This window comes from Cyclopterus lumpus, chromosome 24 (assembly GCF_009769545.1).
Source record: "Cyclopterus lumpus isolate fCycLum1 chromosome 24, fCycLum1.pri, whole genome shotgun sequence".
Lineage (NCBI taxonomy): Eukaryota > Metazoa > Chordata > Actinopteri > Perciformes > Cyclopteridae > Cyclopterus > Cyclopterus lumpus.
In genome coordinates, this window is record NC_046989.1 from 13503301 (window position 1) to 13523976 (window position 20676).

Genomic DNA, 20676 nt, shown 5'->3' on the forward strand with positions numbered 1-20676 from the left:
CACGCTGTCTTATTTACTGATGGAAGTGGGTCTGCTGGAGCAGCCAACTGAAACCTATTTACTTTTCTATAGCAGAGACACGAGGGCCAGATAGAGAGAGCGTGGAACAGGGAGAAGGACGAGGCTAATTTCTAAATCAGTATTCACACAGCCGCTTTTCCTCTCATTTCCTACATTCACGTATGATACATTCCGGTAATGAAACAGTGTTCTGGAATTTACACAAAGCTGATTGAATTCCCTCATTAAACATAAGAATGAAATCATTAAAAATGAGCCTGTAAATCCTCCGTACTGTATAATGGAATCGACTTAGTGTGGGGGTTTGGGCTGAAGTTATCTATTTCAATCAAACGGTACTTCAGTGAAAATACCTACTTTCAAAAATATAATATACCACCTGCCAGTACTTTTTTTATGACCGGATACAAAGTGGAAGCTTGACGCAGATCCCAAAAAAAACTCATAACATGTACTTACCTCAACGTACCAGCAAAATATTGTCTCAGGTGTTTCCAGAAGAGCAAAAAAAAAAGAGTTGGGTGCTGACAGACAAAGAAATGAGGCTAAATATCAAAAGAGTCATCTTACTGCATACACTGAACAAAAGAGCCGAGTCTGTGTCTTCAAACGTTCCTCGTAACACCGAGCACATATACACTCAACGTGCTGTCATCCTGTCACTTCTGTATGTTGATGGTGTTACACACACACACACAACCTGAAAATCAACCGCTAAGCTATAGTACCTTGACACAAATAATGCGAGCTCCGTGGAACGGATGATGTAAGAGACGGAAACACATTTCGAGATTTTCAGAAATAACTTTTTTTTCTCTTTTTTTTAATGCAGTGGAGGTAAAACTGCATTAGGGATTCTTCTCGAGGCGCCTATAAGTACAGACAGAAAACATTAATTATGCTCTGAATAAAACCACACAACTGCAGAGACCCTATTACCCAGAGCCAATCACAGAACTTGGGAGTAGACTTCTGCAAACTAATTAGACAATGTTAGCTTAAAAAAACAACAACTACGTAACGTGTTGCTCGTGTACACCTTAGTTACGGTTCAGTTTGAAATATGGGGATTGCGTTAAAAACTCACAAATGCAGCGTTAATTGGTGAAGATGCTGAACAAAACTTTAACGTATGATGAAAGTTTGTTTGCCGCAGAGCTTATTTTCTGCAATAATCCAAAAATAAAAGAGAACCAGTGTGATTCCAATGTCCTGGTTGGCCTAACAAATACGTCATCCTGCAGCAACCTATGTCAGCTGCATGTGTTAATAAACAACTATTTACATAACTTTTATGAGGCAATGATGCGTTTAAAAGCTTTTCCTTTTTCCGCTGCCCCCAAGCTCAAAATAATCCTTTTATACCACTTTAAAAACACCACTCTCATGTTCACTTTTGTTTACTTTAGATCATCTAGAACACATATTGTTGTGACACCCGGACGTTAACGGGCAAGATTAGAAGAAGGAAAACTGTATCAAGTACATGAGTGTATTTTGGTGTTGAGGGACCGGTCTTATCAGCAGTGGAGGCACAGCTACCTCTTTCACACATGAATGCCATCTTATCTTGTCAAGAGCTCGCAGTGACACTACTCCAAAAAACTGTCACACACACACACACACCATAATTAGTCCAAGAGAGACAAACGGATCTTGACAAATTAAAAATCAAATTCCAGCTCTTGTTAATCCAATCAGTCAGAATGAATTACAGTACTGTGTACAAACATATGGAATACACACACATGAACATGAAGACATGAACAACACACTATAATATATATATATATATATATATATATATATATATATATATATATATATATTATAATATATTATTGAGTGTTAGAGCAGTGTTCATCAAGCTCCATCAACAACAATATCAGTTATAGAGCTGCTTTTACTTTGAAGCCTCTAATCCCTTTGTCCCTTCACAAAATTAGGACAAAAAAAACAAATATATTGCAGATTAAAAATGGTTTTAACGAGTCGTATTGATCCTTTGCCATTGGCACGCATGCCGTCGCAACAGATCCGTGGGATCATCTCCTTTTAGCTTTACGTTTACTTTGGCGGCAAATTCTCAGAGTCCAGCTTCCACGCCAACGATCTCAGTCAACTAAATGAGACCACACGAGGAGCCGTGTGTGTGGGTGTTTTCTAGGGGAGGGTGGGGGGTAAGAAAGGACTTTAAAAAAAGATGCAATTATTATCCTAGTTTAATTTAGTTTCTGCTGTACAAACACACACACAGTCAAACTGGGGGATCAAGATGTGTCACTGCAGAACAAAGTGCATGTGTGCATGTGTGTGTGTTATGTATTTCACAACTGAGTGTGAGTTGTGTGAAACGGAGGCAAAAGCAGCCCAGACAGAATGAGCTGCCCCTCCGTCACCACGTTCATTAACAGCACCGACACCAACAACTGTCAAGCAGCGAAAACGGAATTTAAATATATGATAAAGTTGACATTTAGAGTCATCCATAGATGGATGACTCCAACTGACGGCCAATTTGGCTGCTAATCTAAAAAGGCCAAGGCAGCTGGTGGTAGGGACAAGATCAATCGTGCGTGTGTGTGTGTGTGTGTGTGCGCGTGCGCGTGCGCGTGCGCGTGCGGTCTCTCACTCACCAAATAGATTGCTGGAGTGGCCTTGCTTGGAGACGGGCCGGAGCTCATTGGAACCCCAAGCGTAGCGCCTGTAGCTGCCCCACGCATGTTTCATCATCTGATAGGGAGGAGGAAGAGGAGGGGGAGGAGGAAGAGGAGGGTGAGGAGGAGACGGGAGAGAGTTATAGAGGACAATGAATCATCTGAGCTGTAACAAAGAGAATTAAGTTATTTTTATACACAATTGTGTTGTTTTGTTTCTAACTCAAATGATACTGGATTTTCAGGTCTCATGCCAATATTTAAAAAAAATTAAACATTATATAAACATGATAGATTGTGGTAAGGATCCATGTAAACGCAGTTTCTACACTACTTTAAAAATATTGTGGACATTTCTGTGCTTCATGTTACTTATAAGCTTCTATAAGCTTCTATAAGCTATCAGCACATACAGCAGTAACGTTTTTTCGACAAATGTTTTCTCGATAGATCAATGAATCATTTGTTCCATAAAATGTCAGGGGAAAGAAATGGTTTAAAACAAAGTTGGCATGCGGAAATGTTCATTCTCCTATGGCTCCAAGAGCAAAAAAGTATACAGTTCTATTCAGCACAAGCCTAAAAAAAACTGCCAATTACTCATTTGAAAAGCCTTCTGTCAATCAACTAATGTCTGCTGCTGAGTCAGGCTGGCATCGCCTGTACAGATACTTTGAGTGAACATCTGAAATCATAAAGCACGTCTATATCAGACGATGTTTACCACAAAGTGATTCATCTCAACTTAATGCCAGTAAAATAAAGGCTGTTGTCAGCTCTTGACTCAACACTTTTATATTATCCAGTTTTAATTATCCATAGATTGAAGAGTGACTTTAACAACACGTCCTCATAGCTAAACGATAGGATATGTTGCAAATGATTCCCAAGACAAATTGAAACAAAACTATGTGATTAGGTTAAGGAGAAAATAAGTTTGGGTTCAAATAAGTGACTAAGTCATAATTGTACTGTACTTTATTTAGGCACGGGTGAAAGTCCTGCGTTTTTGTCTTCCTCCTTTGCTCCGGTTATAAGTCCTCCAGCCACTACAGGTGGCCGGAGTCGTAACCAGCAGCACAGACGACCTTTATGAGCCGTTTTTTTTAAATAGGAGGACGGTCTGAATAATTAGTTTGTACAGTTCGACTGTACAAGGCAAACTGTACAACTGAGATCAATAACAACAAGGAGTACAACATCTTTCAACACATACTCTGCCAAAGGATCTATTCAAACTGTCGGTCAGTCAGTTATGAATGCTGTGGCTGATTGATTGAACCCAAATATCAATCAATTCCCTGTGAAAAGAAACACTTTCCTCCGCTGTGTCTCATTATCTGCTGTCGAAACTGCCCAATTTTCCCTCGGCGAAATTCACTGAAAATTCATCTCATTTTCATCAGGCGCCGGCTGGGGGCCTGATGGCAGTGTGAACACAAGTTTCCAATCTAGCACCCCAACTCTCAATTTCGGCCTCAGTTGTGGCTCCGCCTCCAGTTCGGCATTTGCCTCGCCTGCTAATCCGGGTTACACGTTCTGGAGCTTCCTAGAACCAATGTGTTTGGATTAGACACGCTAAAACCCCTTATCCTCCACCTTCAGACGGAGAGAGTCGACACACGTCCACACACACACACACACACACACACACGCAAGCTCTTACTGACACTACACATATACTGTATAGCGTATACAGGGTGAATGTCAGCTTAGACCTGAAGATAGTAAACCCCAAACACAAGCGTTCAGCCAAGTGATTGTGAGGCTGATGCACAGCCTGCACAATCCCTCCGGGGTGAAGGGGGGGGGGGGGGGGGGGGGGGGGGTGGAATCACATTACTGCACCCGCTCTCAGCACCCATATCCTGTTGCAAGTGTAAACATGTGTGTGTGTGTGCACAGTTAATTCTGTGTACTGCTGCTGACTCACTGTTTGCTAGCTCACTCGGGAGGACAAACGCTCGCGGAGTGAACCACGACGCTTCACTGTGGTGATTTTGAAAGGCGGCCGCAAATGACCACAGCGGGTGGTAAACCTGAGGGTCAATGAGCTACGTGGTCGGTGTGACCCAAACGAAGCGAGCCAAGTAAACCAGTCAATAAACAAGCGCTTTGGTAAACTCAGTCAAGCAGGAAACCAGCACCGATTGAGTGCCCCCACCTGTCTCACGGCCATTGCACATGCATGGAGAGGAGCTTCAGTGAGGGGCAATGAAATATGGATGAGTTTCTTATAGCCACATGGTGAAAGGTTGCACTGTATTACAACTGGCATTGAAAAAATAAGAACATCAAAAGATCCATTGGAGGCTGGAGGGCAAAGGTAGCTGAATTCCTTCGGCCGATTGGCTCGATAACAAGTGGTGGAGGTAATAGGACGACCACTAACATTGTTTTTTAAATTAACCGATTCATAATATAGCCAATAAAATGTGAGGAAATTAAGCACAAATGCCCCTTTTAAAAGATCCGTAAGCCAAGGTGATGTCTTACAAGTGCTGTAGTCTAAAAAAAACCTCAAAATTAAAATCGACAACTATATGAAAAAGACAAAAGCAGAAATTATTACGGATTAAAAAGATCAGAGAAAAAGATCATACAAAAACCAGAGTTGTTTGAATTGAATGCACCAACGACCACCAAGCAATGTGAGGCAACCCGTTAGCTATGGCTTTGAACGATTAATCAAATAATCAATTAGTTATCATCTAATAAATTAATCTTCAATTTTTTTAATTAAAAAAAAAAAAAAATAGATTATTGGTTTGAGTACTTTTTAATCCTTTGACTCCAGCTTCTTAAATGTGAATATGTTCTTGCTTCTTTAGTCCTCTGTGACTGAATATGACTGAATATCTGAGAATAACAAATTGTTCACCATTTTCTGACATTATATAGACCAAAACATCTAATCCAGAAAATAAATCGACAGATTAAATCACCGATGAAAACAATCTTCAGATGTAGGTTGAATTTGACCAAGTCCCTCGGAGGGCGGGTCAGTTCAGGGAGCGTGCCATTCCGAGACCCGTGAGCTCGGCTCGGCTCACAGAAGCCTGAAGCGTTGCCAAGAAACAGCGTGGCGGTTGTAACATCGTCGTATATCCAGCACCGAGCAGCAGAAGTGAACTGCAGCCGATAAGCCTGTGATGAATGCCGTGGTCTGCAGAGAGCATGGTGGCATGTTTAACCAACATTTTATTAAAATGTAACGTGTCAAAATGGCTCCTACTTCGACGCTGCACAAGGACAAACACTCAGACTTACATGCAGATAGAGATTCTTCTCTTAGTGCAAATAACAAATACAAAAAGAAACGTGGTCACATGCCAGACAAAAGGATGTCAAGAAATGGCTGAAACGGATGGTAAAATGCAGGTGCTTAGTGACAACCATAAACATAATGATTAACATTTTGTGAGCATGACTGACGATGCTTCAATCAAAGATGTTTTATCTCGTTACATGATGGAGGCTGAAGAGCCTGGAACATGAATAGGCTCTGATTTCGTGCAAGTGGTTATTAGATGGCAGTGCATAAAGGAATATGCCAAACTATGCTAGAAATGAATAGGTGAAGTATAATCAGCACAGGTACCTCTCACCCTGTGTGCTCTACCTACATATGTTACATTTGTACAAGGACACACACAGTACAATGGTAAAGTGCCCTCATTTTAAACAAACACACTCTCAAACATGCATAAACACAGAACAAAAGCCACTGCATTTGTATAACAACTCCCACACACGTCCAAACGACAGCAAGAGAAAGCTTTGCTCCATTAAACCCACTAATTAAAGCCAGCGAGCCTGCTAATTACAGCTCCTATACGCATGTCACTTTAAAATATAAAACTCTGCAACACCGTGGGAGAGGAGGGCGGAAGCTGATCTGGGGTCTGTTCAACGATGGCGAGCTCAAGACGCTCGCGCAGAGAACTTTACGTTTGCAAATGCCCCGGGCTCATGAGCGTAGCGAAAGTTGTTTGTTATTCTTTACAGAGGCACCGGGATTATCAAAGACACGTCAGTCCAGTTGGGTCTGTTCACACCCTTACAATCCTCTAAAGAGATCACATCAACAGATTGTATTAAACCACTTGTCTATTGAATCATGTAGTATGTGGAAACAAAGAACTTTTGGGGATTTAAAAGTAAATACAAAGTCAGATGTGACAATTTTTTTTACTACTAAATTGTTTGATACTAAAATGTACTTGTTGTTGGGCAAGATTTTACTTTTTTGTTGTAAAAAATCAAAAAATGAGTTTAAAAAAATGTACGTCAAAATCCCTGCATTTTATCTTCTGTAAAACGTGTGTTCTTTTTTAAAAAGGTAGGGCGTGCTGTTCTCTAATTCAGTGAGTACATAGAAGTGTGGCCCACACTGCTGAACATTCCCCGTGTGTTAACTCTTATTGGATTTATTGCTCAGGATCCCTATGTGTTGACTCTAATTGGATTAACTGCTCAGGGTCTCCTGGGCTGACCGCCGCTATTAGGATCTGGTGGCAGACTCTCCGTATCTCATTGCAAACTGGCACCGTGGTTTTTCTAGGGCACCGACATCAGGTCCAATCTAGCGGGAGGATCTAAAGTACACGCACGCCTCTCGCCGAGGACGAGTTAATTTGGTACAGAAAGGCTGCGTGAGAGGTGTTGATAATCACCTCCTCCTCCTCTCGCGCTCTTCAATTCATTCCTATTCGCGGTTGTCCCCCTGCTCCACCTCTCCTCTCAGCCTATTGATCCGCCTCAGGCACTGAACTAATAACAGTGTTGTCTTCACTGATGATACACACACACACACACACACACACGCACACGCACACGCACACGCACACGCACACGCACACGCACACGCACACGCACACGCTTATCCTCCCTTCTCTACAACTCTTTTCTGTCTGTCAGCAGGAGAGCTAATTGTGTTACGCCATGCTAATGTGTTGCAGCAGGGAATAAAAAGGAACACACTTAAGTACACTGTTGAAAAATGAATACTGATGTTCTTGTAATGAGCATGCAGATTTATGACAAATAAATGTTAAAATCTTTAAAAAAAACTGCCAGAATACTTAGCTTCAACACAAGGCAAGCTACAGTTTGATTATCAAATATTCAATCAATAGGGCTTCTGAGGCAACGTACCGTGTAACTATAACCCTAACACGCCTTTAGGTGCAGATTCTCTACATCAAACTCCACTAACTAACTAACTAACTAAAACCCAAGACAGGAAATGAGTTTCTCTTCAGACATGTTGGTGTCGGATTTGTGTGCTTAAACTATGTCAGTTGTATATCTCGGGAGAGAGAAATGGGAAGAAAAACTAAATAAATGACGCTAGAAGAATTACAAAAGCAGATGCAGCAAAAATAATGTGAATCATATGCACTCCCTCAAGTGGGGCGAGAAATCTCCCCACAGTAAATGTTTTGTGGGAGAAATTGAACTTGAGACACCACAGGAGGGGGGAGTCAAATATGTGACACATGTGACATAAGACAACAATAAGGCCAAACCAAGTGGCACGCTCCCATGGATGAGCACCAGGGTTGCAAAATTCCGGGAATATTCAAAGGAATTAACGGGAATAAACGGGAATTAACGGGAATAAACTGGACATTTTGGGCTAATTTAACTGTATTTACCTTGTCATAAGTAGACATGCATGCAAACATTTACAATACAACTTTTAAAAATGACATTTTTGATATTTTGTGAGTAGAACTTTATTCTTTCATCGAACAACAAAAACATGAACGTTGAATAAAAAAGGTGTATTCCCTATGATCACCACCCCCCAACCCAATTTTTTTTTTTGGTGTGTTTTTCCCTGAATCCTTTCAGGTCTAAATGCTTTCTTCCTCATCAACATCCTCCTCACTGCTGTAAAAAACCAGTCTACTGTATACAAATAAACTTGGTATTAAAATGAACATGGCTTCAGTTTACCAAGTAATCAATATGCTAGGTAATGACAGTGTTGGGAAAGTTCAGTTCATAGTTCACACATTTTAAAATGAACTAGTTCAGTTCATAGTTCATAATTCAAAATTTTGAACTAAGAAAAATTAACTAGTTCATTTTTTTTTTTTTATATGTTGTGAGCTATAATTTAAATCTCTATCTGTCTGCAATACCGCTCTTGGCCTCTACACAACTCGGCGCTCTCACACTTGCCAGGCATAGGGCTGAAACGTTCAGACAACACTGATGACAAAGACGTTCAAAAACAACGTTTTATGTTTACGTTTATGTTTCTGGCAGACAATGTTCCCAACCAGCTGCATTCAGGGTCCAGCTGAACTAGGCGTGCAGAGTCTTGTTCTCAACTACATTTAAGTTCCCTGTTGTATGCTTTTGCAAATAAACTTTTTTTTTTTTTTAATTCCCAAAATTCCCGTGGAAACTTTCTGGAAATTTACCGGAAACTTTCCGCCCCTTTGCAACCCTAATGAGCACCGAGGTAAACAACACCCAGGTCTCATTTAAAATGTCCCCCCAACATTATAACCTGGCATTGATTCAGTGTGTGTGTGTGTGTGTGTGCTCAATGCCGAGGGAATGTGTGTAAAACAAGAACTGGGGGGGGGAAGCATTCCTCCAGGGGTGGCTGTGGCAAAAGTTAAGTTGGAACTGAATCCTCAGATGGTTTTGCCTCGAGGGAACACGCCTTGAGTAACGCTCTTGTAACAGGTGCACTCAGAGTGAGAGAGTGTGTGAGACGGAGAGAGAAAAAAGGGGGGCAGTTAGGTGACATGTGGTTGTTGGGCAGATAAGGACTGCAGACCTGCGCATGGACCACGGGAACATGAATACACGCACACACTTTTACATTTCACGCAATAGCTCAGCAAACTTCTGAAATATCCTGAAAAACTAATTGAGATTCATTTAATTGATTTTAGCCACGTGTCACACGCTGAACAACAAAGAATAGGCGGTTATGATATTAGTGCAACTTTTATCTATATCCTTTGCACTCAAGCACAACGTCCTCTCTGCTAAAACTACAGCAACAGCTCTCGTCTTGCCAAAGTTTGCCTCTTGAACACACTTTAAGAAATCAGCACATCACAGGAAACAGTAGGCGAAACCAAGCCAGCTGATAGCAATCTGTCATATTTGCATATGGTATACAGGCACACACGAGCTTAAGCAGAAAAAAAGAAAGAAAAGTTTTAAAGTTGAGCTTTTCTTCATTTCATGCAGTTATTCATGTAAAGCGAGTGATTTCCTGTTCATCTCGTGTAAAGAAAACAGAGGACGAACAGCCTATTTTTGGATCAGCTACACTTTGGCAGGCGTTTGCCAGAACCAATCTTAAGATTGCATCAAATATTACAGGATGACTCATTCAACTGGTCCGTCGCCTCTCAAAAAGAGCGGAGAGTTTAACAGGAATGCCGAGTTGTCGGGCGATACGACTACACGTGTGATATTAACTTCCCTTTCACCTTTGCAGCAGGTTGAGCTGCAAGTACACGAGTATAGGTCGAAGAGCTGGGCAGAAGCGCAGCAACTCATCAGCAGCCTTTTCAAAAACGTCTACAGGGAATAAATGACGAAGGAGAACAAAAAGCAGAGAGAGCCATGCTTTTGATTTCGGCCAAAAGGTTCCAATTGATCAAGTTCTTGTGTGAGTTGTTACATGGAGGTTGATTTGTTGCTTCAGTTGCTCCGGGGTTGTTTACCAGGCCTGTCTGTGTTTATGCTATCCTAAATGTAATCTCTCCTTCTATATCCATCCCTCTCTCTATGTGGGGATGAAAGAAGCTGTGTACACCTCTAAAAAAAAAGATATACTGTATGTATTACTGCATCTCTCTCTAAAACCCATCTCAGAGGAGAGCTGCTGCTAGCTCACACAAGCAAATGATTCCTATATGAAGAAATAGTTGTGCATTATACATTCACTATGATCAACTTGGGGGGAAAAAACAAGATAAAGAAAAAAATATTACAAATAAAGAGATATAGATTTCCCTGATACCACCAGTATATGAGTAAAGCGATCTATTGTAGCGAACAATTTTTTGAATCCCAAGGACGGGACGGACACATTAAACATCATGAAACAGAAATGACATTTTGAAATGTGCCAGACCCCGGGGCTGCTTCTATATTAGAGGAAAGAAGGACGTTGAGAAGCTCTACGCACCATTACACCACTTACACAGACCCCAGTGAAAAGGCTCGGAAAAAAAGTCCTATGTAGAAAACGTTATGGAAAAGAGACGTGAGGGCCAATAAAATCATCACAAAGGTAGTGTAGGGGACGTTCCAGATTATGTTACACTTCAGCAAATAGGTTCACTTTAAAGCACATGTCAGAACCAACACTTCAAACATTTCAGCTGGTCGCAATACAAAGAGCCCAGGTGAAAAACAGTAAAACAACTAAGTGTTTGGAAGTTGAACAGGTCAGAATTACCTCTTTAAGATCTATATTATATTGCCGTGAAAACATCTTCTTCAAAACAAGTGGATGTATTCAAGTTTCTCGACCATGAACTACATTTTAGAAGATTACACTTCAACACACCATAATTACTTATTTTTTTACTGAATAGAGCTTTAAAGCATCACGATGAAATTCAATGCAACCTCCGCTAACGTTGTCCGTTAGCTCCTCGGGACAGCTAGCGCTAACCATCTTTACTCCCGCCAATTTCAACACTGATTATATGTGTGTGTGTGTGTGTGTGTGTGTGTGTGTGTGTGTGTGTGTGTGTGTGTGTGTGTGTGTGTGTGTGTGTGTGTGAGAGAGGTGCTGTAGCGTTTCCAATTTTTCACCGAGGCAGCCATTTGTTTCCACTTCAATTTGCAGGAAATGACTTGCATGATGTCATTCATCAGCACGTACGTGATGAGGGCTTTTGTTATCGTCATTAAGGTTACACTATGATTGCATGGAAATTCATTTGTGAGTGCAAATTGATTCGTCTGCAGTGCGTCAACATATAAAAAGATAACTTTGGATGAAATAAGTGGACAGTGTTAAGTGGGTTAACCAGCTGATTTACTTGTTGAACATCCTGCAATTATTGGAAAACAATGGATGCAACTTGCCGAGACAAAAAAAGATATTGTTCTTTGATGCACTGGTCACTTTTGAAGTGTTGGGTATTTTGATTCCAAGTCTTCTTTCAGAGTAGTGGAAACAATACAAAATATACATTTATTATTTCACTACACTTTTTCTATGTGCATCTGTAGATTTCTCCTAAATTCAACAAAAGGAAGTATGGTTATCTAGTTTCATAGCAATACTCAAACTCATATGCAATTAGCCCGAAGGAGAAGTGAGCAATGTCACCGAGATCAATCCGTTACTCCCAGAACAATACCGCAGAAAACAAGTTATTTTTTGTTGCCACAACTCATTCTGTGTTGGAAATGATCTTTTAAAAAAAAGAATCGACAGCCCCGACATGAAACTTGATTTCTGACCCATGCCGTTTTGAAATCAACTAATCGCGTTTCCACCTCGCCTCCTCAAATGTTCCCACTGCTCAAGAGACAATATCCACCCCTTCTGCTTTGGGAGCAGTTCTTCAGGGATCAGCGAGGGATTTGTCAAGTGGTTTAGTATTTCAGCAACCATATATGGGTCAGTATTGTACTGCTGGTCGAAAGGATGCAGCCTCCCCGCGGTCTCTGCCGACGGAAAAGTACTTTAGTACTTTATTTCCATGACGGCCAGCTGCAGCTGTCACCAGCCACCGGCCAACAGTTTGTGACGCCGTTTGTGAAACCGCCAGGACACCCAGTGACAAACCTCCAACGACGAGACAAGTTGCGTGTCATGTTCGGAGTTTTTGTAAGACAAACGAAAAAGGAAAGCTGTGAATAATGAAAGACACATTTAGCTTCCTCTTGAGCAGTCTGGCGTAGCATCAAGCACTTACTGTGTCAAACTCAGAAGTTGTTACCTCTCACGTTTGAAAAGACACACTCCTGCTAATTCTTCCCCGGATGAATGAAAAAAGGAGTGCATCTTCTTCCAGACATTTTGGGTCAAATTTACACCGTGAGCGACAAACTTAATGTGTATTAAAGACTGTGATTAAAGAAGAACAAAAGGTTTAAGAGTTTATCTAATTGGGCGTTACGTTTAACATCTTTCTAACAAGCCCTGCAAGCAAAGCGCCAAAGCCATTCATTCTGAAATGCCGAGCGCCAAGTGTTCGCAGCAAGACAAGAACCGAGGCTGTCCGAGGCTGTTCAACAGAACAGAATAACAACACAGCAGCCGCGTACCAACAAAGAGGACGCAATTAAAAGTGGCATGCAGCTCGTGATCATTATCTCCGAAGACTATAATTGATTTCCCTCAAAAACAGACAAACCATTCACCAGCAGAGTGGAGGCTGTAGCGTGTAGAACTGAGCTGATTTGATCAGTCTACAAGCCAGCAACGAGCTTACGGTTGCGGTTAAGCGGACACCGGTGCATTTGCCTAATTGGTTTGGTTTGCTCAGGCTGGTGTGAAAGCTGCCCGTTGAACTGCCTGGAACAAGAAGGTTGAGGTCGGATCAAACTTTGTAGTAGTGACCAAAAAGTAACGGCCCCAAAACACGGCAGCACTAAAGGGCAACGATGCATCTCCGCCCCCCCCCCACCCCCCTCGGTACAGACCGAATTAACGCAGCTGCAGGCGTAACAAGGACACGTTTTTTTCTTTGTTCAAAGTGTCCTTTACTTTTGCAAATGTGAGAACGTTCATTTCCACAGGAGGGAAAACATAAGCCCTCTGTTTGTGTTTGACCAGAGGAGCAAGGTGGCTGCTGAGTCACGTTATCAGTGAGACCAAGCAAAGTGCGAAGGCCAGGACACGGGCCACACGGTTGCTTCATTGATATTGAATGGCTACCTCAATGAAGCAACAGTGTGGCCCAGGGTGAGAATACCAAAGTCAGTCATTGTTATCATCCGTCACCCCGTTAATCCAAATACATTGTATGTCTTTGTTCACGGTGCACCATTGACTGATCGATGATCATCCACTGAGGAAAATCCAAGTCAATAAAAATGTCCCATCAGGCCTCGTCTGCGTCTCAGATCCCAGCGCTCCCAACAAGCCGAGCCTGTGCCAAGACTCGCTGACCTGATTGACCTGGTAAAAAAGCCTCGTTCCCAATAGACTGATCGGTTCTTAACAGTGCTCATTGTTGATTACACGGTCAACAGCACAGGCCTACCTGCGACGCAACATTACAAACTAATAAATCAATATTAGCCGAGGGCCGTCTGGGGAGGAGAAGAAGGGAGAATGAAGAAATCGAGGAGGAGGCGTAAAATCTATATCTGCGACTGACTGTTTGGTTAAAAAACTGTTTCTGGCAGCAAAACACCACTCCAGAGGGAACGCGTTTATTGACAATAAAAGATGTCAAAATGAAACACGGAACACTTCATGGCGCTATGATTACTGACATTATCTATTCAGAAATGGAGCCATAACAGCGACGACCCATGGGTTATGGAGCAAGGACGGTTTTTCTATATAATTAAATTCAGACAACTGAGTACACACATGTCGAACCAAGAGAGCAGAAATTGAAGAGGCATGGCTCTGAAAGTGTTCACAACATGAAAAGACCTGAGAGTATAACCCTCGAGTGTGGCTGGGAAAAAGCTACATTAAAATTAACTACATTTCCACCCCGACAACTGTTGAAATTCTGCTGTTTTCTAGAGAGGGAAATATAATGGATACATTTTGGGCTTTTTATCTAACAAGGTTTACAAAAGGTTTTCATTTTTCATTTAACTATGACTTTCTTGGCTCAGGGCAAAGTGATAAACACTCCCTCTCACACCTCTAGGTAGTAAGTGTGTGCGTGTGTGTGTACGCGCGCACGCACGCACGCACGCATGCACGCACTCACACGGCTCCTCACACACACACCTATCAGACCACACACATTTATTGACTTGACCTTTGCATTGTTGGGAAGCAGCCCAATTTGGTTTGACCCAGCCACTTGACAAAAGGCAAACTAATGAAGACTTTGTGAAAGGTAGATTGATTTTCCTCTCCCTCCTTCCATTACACCCGTTGCCCGCTTCGATACAGCAGGCCAAAGAGGAGGCAGACGGCGGCTCATCACTCATTTGTTGAACAGGTTGGGAGAGACGAGGACTGATCAGCAGAGAATGCCAGAAATACTGTGCTCCATTCAAATGACTTGTCCGGAGGAACAGCGGGGGGCGGATAACCACCGAATACGAAATGGCCGGATAGAGGGAGAAAATGTGGAAACTGCCGATTCTGGTTGTTTGACAGAAACAACTACTCGTCGACATTTTTGCGGCTTTTGAGCACTTCTGTGATATTGCCGATAAAAAAAAAACGTCACCGGGATTGGTACCATGGGTTGGGGTGGAGAGACGCTAGCCAGAATTACAAACTCTATAGCCTCCATCAACCAACCCCTCCTATACAACAAACAGTTGGTTAATTTTCTGTAGATCAGTTAAATGATGAAGCGACTGATCTTTTCGGCACCATTCCATGTCTGTTAAGTGTTGGATCCCCCGGGCCTATTAATCAGCCAGGAGAATCCCTACCTGCTAATCCAATCGCTTGAACAATCCCAGTAATTGGAGGAAATAATCAATAACATTTACATCCCACCCACCCAACTAGCACACCGTCTGGTTTGTCCAATTTTCATAACGCTTCACTTTCACCATCCATTTCAGTCAAACATAAATGATTAAAGGCCCTGGGCTCATAAACCAGACACCTGCTTCCCTCAATGCGAGGTTATTTCTTCCCGCTATATTCAAAGTGTCAAATATCTTTTGGGTGATAATATTTTAACTTGTGATAATGTAATAATTATACCTCTTCTCCACTACAAAATGGGCCGAACTAGATTCGCTCCACTCCAGAGTATTTAAGCCACACATTAAAAAAAAGGGATAATAGTTGCAATGGCATTTTCTAATCTTCGCAAATGTATGACCTGGGTAGTCCCAGACATAATTACTGCACAATTTGCTTTATAGTTTTGGCTATGTAATCTGCTATGAATAAAAGACTGCCTTATCAAATAGAGTTTACAACTGAATATCCTATACAAAGCCTGAAGAACATTAAACACACTCAATAGATCTAAAAGATATGTTTTGCTTCATTAATTTACCCGACCATTTAGAGGTTCAAGCTTTTAGCTGTTAAACCACGCAAGTACATGAGTACATGCAGTCTATTGTGAATATACTTCATTCAGCGCATTACTTTCAACTGCTGAATTCAGTTCAGTGTTTAGAAGCATATTAAATTAAACAAACAGTATCAATTTGCCCACTTCTAAACAGGTCTTACAAGCTGTGGCTGAATATAAAAACACCACTTTTTCTATGTTGCAAATTGTGTGCAAAGATCACCCAGTTGTATAGCATTTAAGAGAAAAACAGTGGCCTGTGGTCCATTAATTCTTACAAAAGCCTTTTCTCTCAGGCTATTTTTTTGTCCCAGTCATGAAGATTCACTGTAAGAGATATTATCCTCAGAAGTTCCCTCCTTTTTACCAGCTAGGCAGCCATCCAATGAATCTTCTTTAGCCAGCTAAAACACATTAAGAGTCTAACATTTGTAACTATTAGTGCAGTGTTGGAGAAGCCCAAATCCTTACTTCTTATTTTGTTTGAGGAACAGATGGTAATGGACCTGTACTTGTACAGCCCTTTTCTAGTCTTTTGACCACTCAAAGCGCTTTAAGACTACATGACATCATTCACACCCATTCATACACTGATGGGAGGAGCCACCTGCCCATCAGGACGAACTAACATTCACACACCGTAGGCACAGCTTCAGGAGCAATGTTGGGGTTAAGTGTCTTGCCCAAGGACACATCAACATGGACTAGCGGAGCCGGGGATCGAACCGCTGATCTTCTGATTGAAGGACGACCTTGCTCATCACTGAGCAACACCTTGAGAATTTGATGGGTTTTGGTGGATCATTTGTCAAATTAAATACCGACCCGGGTCATTAACCGGGTCATGCTGTCTCATGATAGACAAATAATCTTAATGAACTCTGTCCTCTGCAATGCCGAATCGTACAAAGACACCAAAAAGTCTAGAGACGGGAACTGAACCCTGTGGTGGTGCAAACCTGGATCAGAGGTCACGCACCCGTTTTGCAGTAGCTCCAGATGGGTCGTAAATGCCTTACCCAGATCATCTATATGAGAGTTAAAGTAAAGCCCAGAGAGGGTAACATGAGGGCACCGGCTTCTGTGGAAGGACCAAATACTACTGCCTTGGTATTGTGCATGCTGACTGGGCATTGGCTTACTGGCTCGCTCAAAAGGAACAAAGTCTTTATTAATGTTATTTGACTGACACACATTTTTTCATGCCAGACAATATAATATGTCTGGCATGAAAAATGTCAATAACAGACAAAAACAAGAATAATATTTGGACAGAAAGGTGCAGAGTTTGCTCTGTTTGCCTTTTTAATTATTGCTTCAATTGTTGCCGTTCGGTGGACTCGGGGTTCACGGTCACAATGGTTACATCAAGTGAGGAAACATTCACCCCCTGACTATGAAAACAGGTGCCGAGTTCATAATAAGAGTGTGTGTGTATGTCCTAAAAATCAGATGTCAGAGTGCTTCACCTCTAATGGGATGGAGGAAGGACTGATGCAACAATCCAATGGTTCTCTATCAAGCTGAATTACATTTATTCAGATCATAGACTCCATTTAATGTCACCGCTACGCTTTCAGTAGCAAATTGAGGTTCCCTGTTGTGCTTTAAATTAGGTTCCAAAGGCTTTCTGGTCCAAAACAATACATTGAGGGGCATGAAATTAGTTTGAATTTTAAAGAAAAATGAACAACCATAAAAAGCTTTAATAAAACAAATAACCCGATAGAGTTTCAAGAACCCATATCAGTAGATAAAGACCTTTTCATCTCACCCTCTCACTCCCTCATTTTGTGCCTTGGCCTTTTCTCTTTTATTTAAATGAATGATGATCAAAATGTGTAGTAAACAACAATGCATAATGACCAGTCTCTCTCTCACACACACACACACACACACACACACACACACACACACACACACACACACACACACACGTCTGTTAGACGTGTGTGTGTGTGTTAGAGTGGCTGCAGGATGCACGCTGAATAATTTAGCTTGTGTACTTGGCTTGCCTCTCTCCCCGGTAAATTGAACTGGGCACTCAGCAGCACACGGCCAACACGCGTGTCTGGGAGAAAAGAGGCAAACTGGCCACATCAAAACTGAGATTTCAAACCACGGAGTTCAGAAGGGATGAATTAAAAAAATTAATTCCATATTTTAGTGTCATATTACATATAGTTATATACATAGATGAAATTATTCTCTGCATTTGACCCATCCTTAGTTATTAAGGAGCAGTGGGCTGCAGTGAAGTGCCCGGGGAGCCACTGGGGGTTCAGTGTCTTGCTCAAGGACACTTCAACATGAACTATGGGGAGAGCGGGGATCGAACCGGCTACCTTGTGGTCTCAGGACGACCAGTCTCCCCAGGAGCTACAGCCGGGGTGGGGTGTGTAAAACAAAAGTATCGTGGAACAATAGTGACAGCGGTGGATGAGTTCTTGAGCAACATGAAAAAAAAGCTTCTTGGAATCAGAAGCACAGCAGTAATTCCAGATGACTAATTGTATAATGTCAAAACAAAGAGAGAATTGGGGAGTGATGGCTGTGACCTTAGACAGTAAGTAGCATCCATGAACATACACTTAAACAAAGTTCTTGACTATCAGAGAATTCACAAAACAGAAAACCCTTAATTGCTACGTAAAGATGAACATGGCGTCGTTGCGGAAGAGTAGAACATTGAACAAATTGGTCCTAAAAAATTCACATCCTACCAAAAGATGTTCAGGCCCTCAGCTGATATATATGCAGGCCGGTAGAGCTTGTAGTGCTGAAACGCTTCACACGGAAAAAGGAGAAAAGGAAGGAAAGGGAGATTGAAAAATAAATGGAGTATGTGATTGACAGCCTATGATTCCAGGCATTAGACTGAATTGGATTAAGGAGAGAGAATCAGCGGACCGTGACCACCGCAGCGCTTGGGATGCGTTGGTATTGAATATCTAAGAGCGGTTTTCCTCTGTCTCCATCCCTGGGCAACAAGGGCTGGTCACAAAACACTTCAACCCCTCTGGAGGCTCACAGCCGAAAGGGCTTTCCAAAAAAAAATAAAAAATCAGCCTGTTTGTGCCAACACCTAGAAGTTTGTATTTGCCAAGAATAAATTTGAAACTTTTAAGCAGGATGTGAAATGACAAATTGATGTCTTTGGCCTTTGCACAGGCCGTTTATTCTTCATGAACGGCAGAGGCGAGCTTCTGCAAGTGGAGACAGGTGGGTCAACTTCAAAAGAGAACCGCTGAATGAACATGAAAACTGAGTATATGGTAACATAACCCTGAACCAGAAAACATGATAGGCTGACGATACACAATGAGCCCAAACGACAGGTGTGTACATAATGGCTTGAATGTCAGCAGGATAAAAAAACAGCCATTTTGGAAAAATGTCACACCCTGTCCCAAAAAGAAAACTGCCAACATGAACAACCAAAAAAAGAGTTTTCGGCGGGGGGAATTATATATATGTATATAAATATTCACAAGTCTGTATGCAAATGCACTTTAATGTCCCAGAATAACATTAATTGGCTGTAAATTATGTTGTCGTCTTGCGGCGGACTATAAATGTTCAATATGTTCTGCATTTACAATGCTATTTAAACTGTCTGCAGTAAATGGGAGGGAGACAACAACAATATGCATCACTCAAGAAAACACATCATAGTATTGAGTATTTGTCTATCCACTAATATACGAGTAATTTACCTTGAATTGTACACATTGTATGTTAACACCTCTAATCAACACAAACCAAACCACTATACTGTATTTACCGCGGAAAGTGCTCATACATCCCTAATTGTGATCCTTTTACAGTGAGCCACATACTCAAACTCTCTCTCTCAGGTCATGTGAAGCACACCTAGCAACACCAGTCTTGTGCCAGAACAGACAATAACAAATTCCTTCACGTTGCGATCGGTTTGCCAAATATGAAAAGAGCTTGTGCTGCTACGTGTTGCTGGCTGCTGGCGTAAAGAATTAAATAGGACGTGCCCGTGTGACACAGATAAAAGGTGCGGTCACACCAGGGCAGGTTATACCGACGCTTGAGTTTATTTGTCATTCCAACTACCTCATGGATTTAACCAAATGTCGTTCCTCCTCCCTCTAGCTTTGATAAAGTGAATAATTGGAAGAAGCATTGGCCCTGAAGTCCCAATGAAACTGAAGTCAGAGAGTCCTAAGCTTCAGTGCCGTGACGTGGTCCACAGCGAAACTGAATATTTGAGCTCTCTACTGTCACCAGAGGAATTTAAAATCCAATCGTTCCCATTCGATTGGGCCGCTGAAAAGTAGGCAGGCTTCAGAGTTTAGAGCGATACAGATACAACTGTTGTCTCCACGCACACCTCCCTCACCTGTTGCTGGATCAGGAGGAGGAAGAGGAAGGAGGGATCCACTCACAAGGGACAAAGACAGGGATTTGGTGCAAAAATACTCTGACACTGATTTGCCATACAACAAGAGATGATTGAAAAATAAATACAGGGACGTAGGATTCAAACTGGATATTATTAGTATTGTTCAATTGTATCGGGTCTTAAAACAATGACTTCACAATGTGATTGACTTCTTAAACTGTCAACACACGTGCAACATGCTTTTAGTCACTGGTCTGTATTCAGTTCCAGATATTCTAATAGTCTTTTTCAAATGGTTTGTTTTGTTTTAGAAATTAGAGAAACAAACCTGTGAAGTACATGATGTTCACTAAACAGCGACGATTTGTAAAATGTAGAAATAGTTTGAGGAAAACATCCTTGTCGTCATTGACACAACATCCTTTAGATAGAT

General features: G+C 41.7%; 1 protein-coding gene across 2 annotated transcripts in view; it reads right to left on the minus strand.

The window, feature by feature from the left end:
- Nucleotides 1-20676, minus strand: part of man1a1 (mannosidase, alpha, class 1A, member 1) — a 109912-nt gene that overhangs the window by 75819 nt on the left and 13417 nt on the right. For both annotated transcript variants that reach the window (XR_004609014.1, XM_034527143.1), the window contains exon 2: nucleotides 2658-2754. Coding sequence is in view for 1 of the 2 variants with exons in the window: in XM_034527143.1 (XP_034383034.1) it covers nucleotides 2658-2754 (97 nt within the window). In the remaining variant the exon portion in view is untranslated. The remainder of the gene's footprint in view (nucleotides 1-2657; nucleotides 2755-20676) is intronic.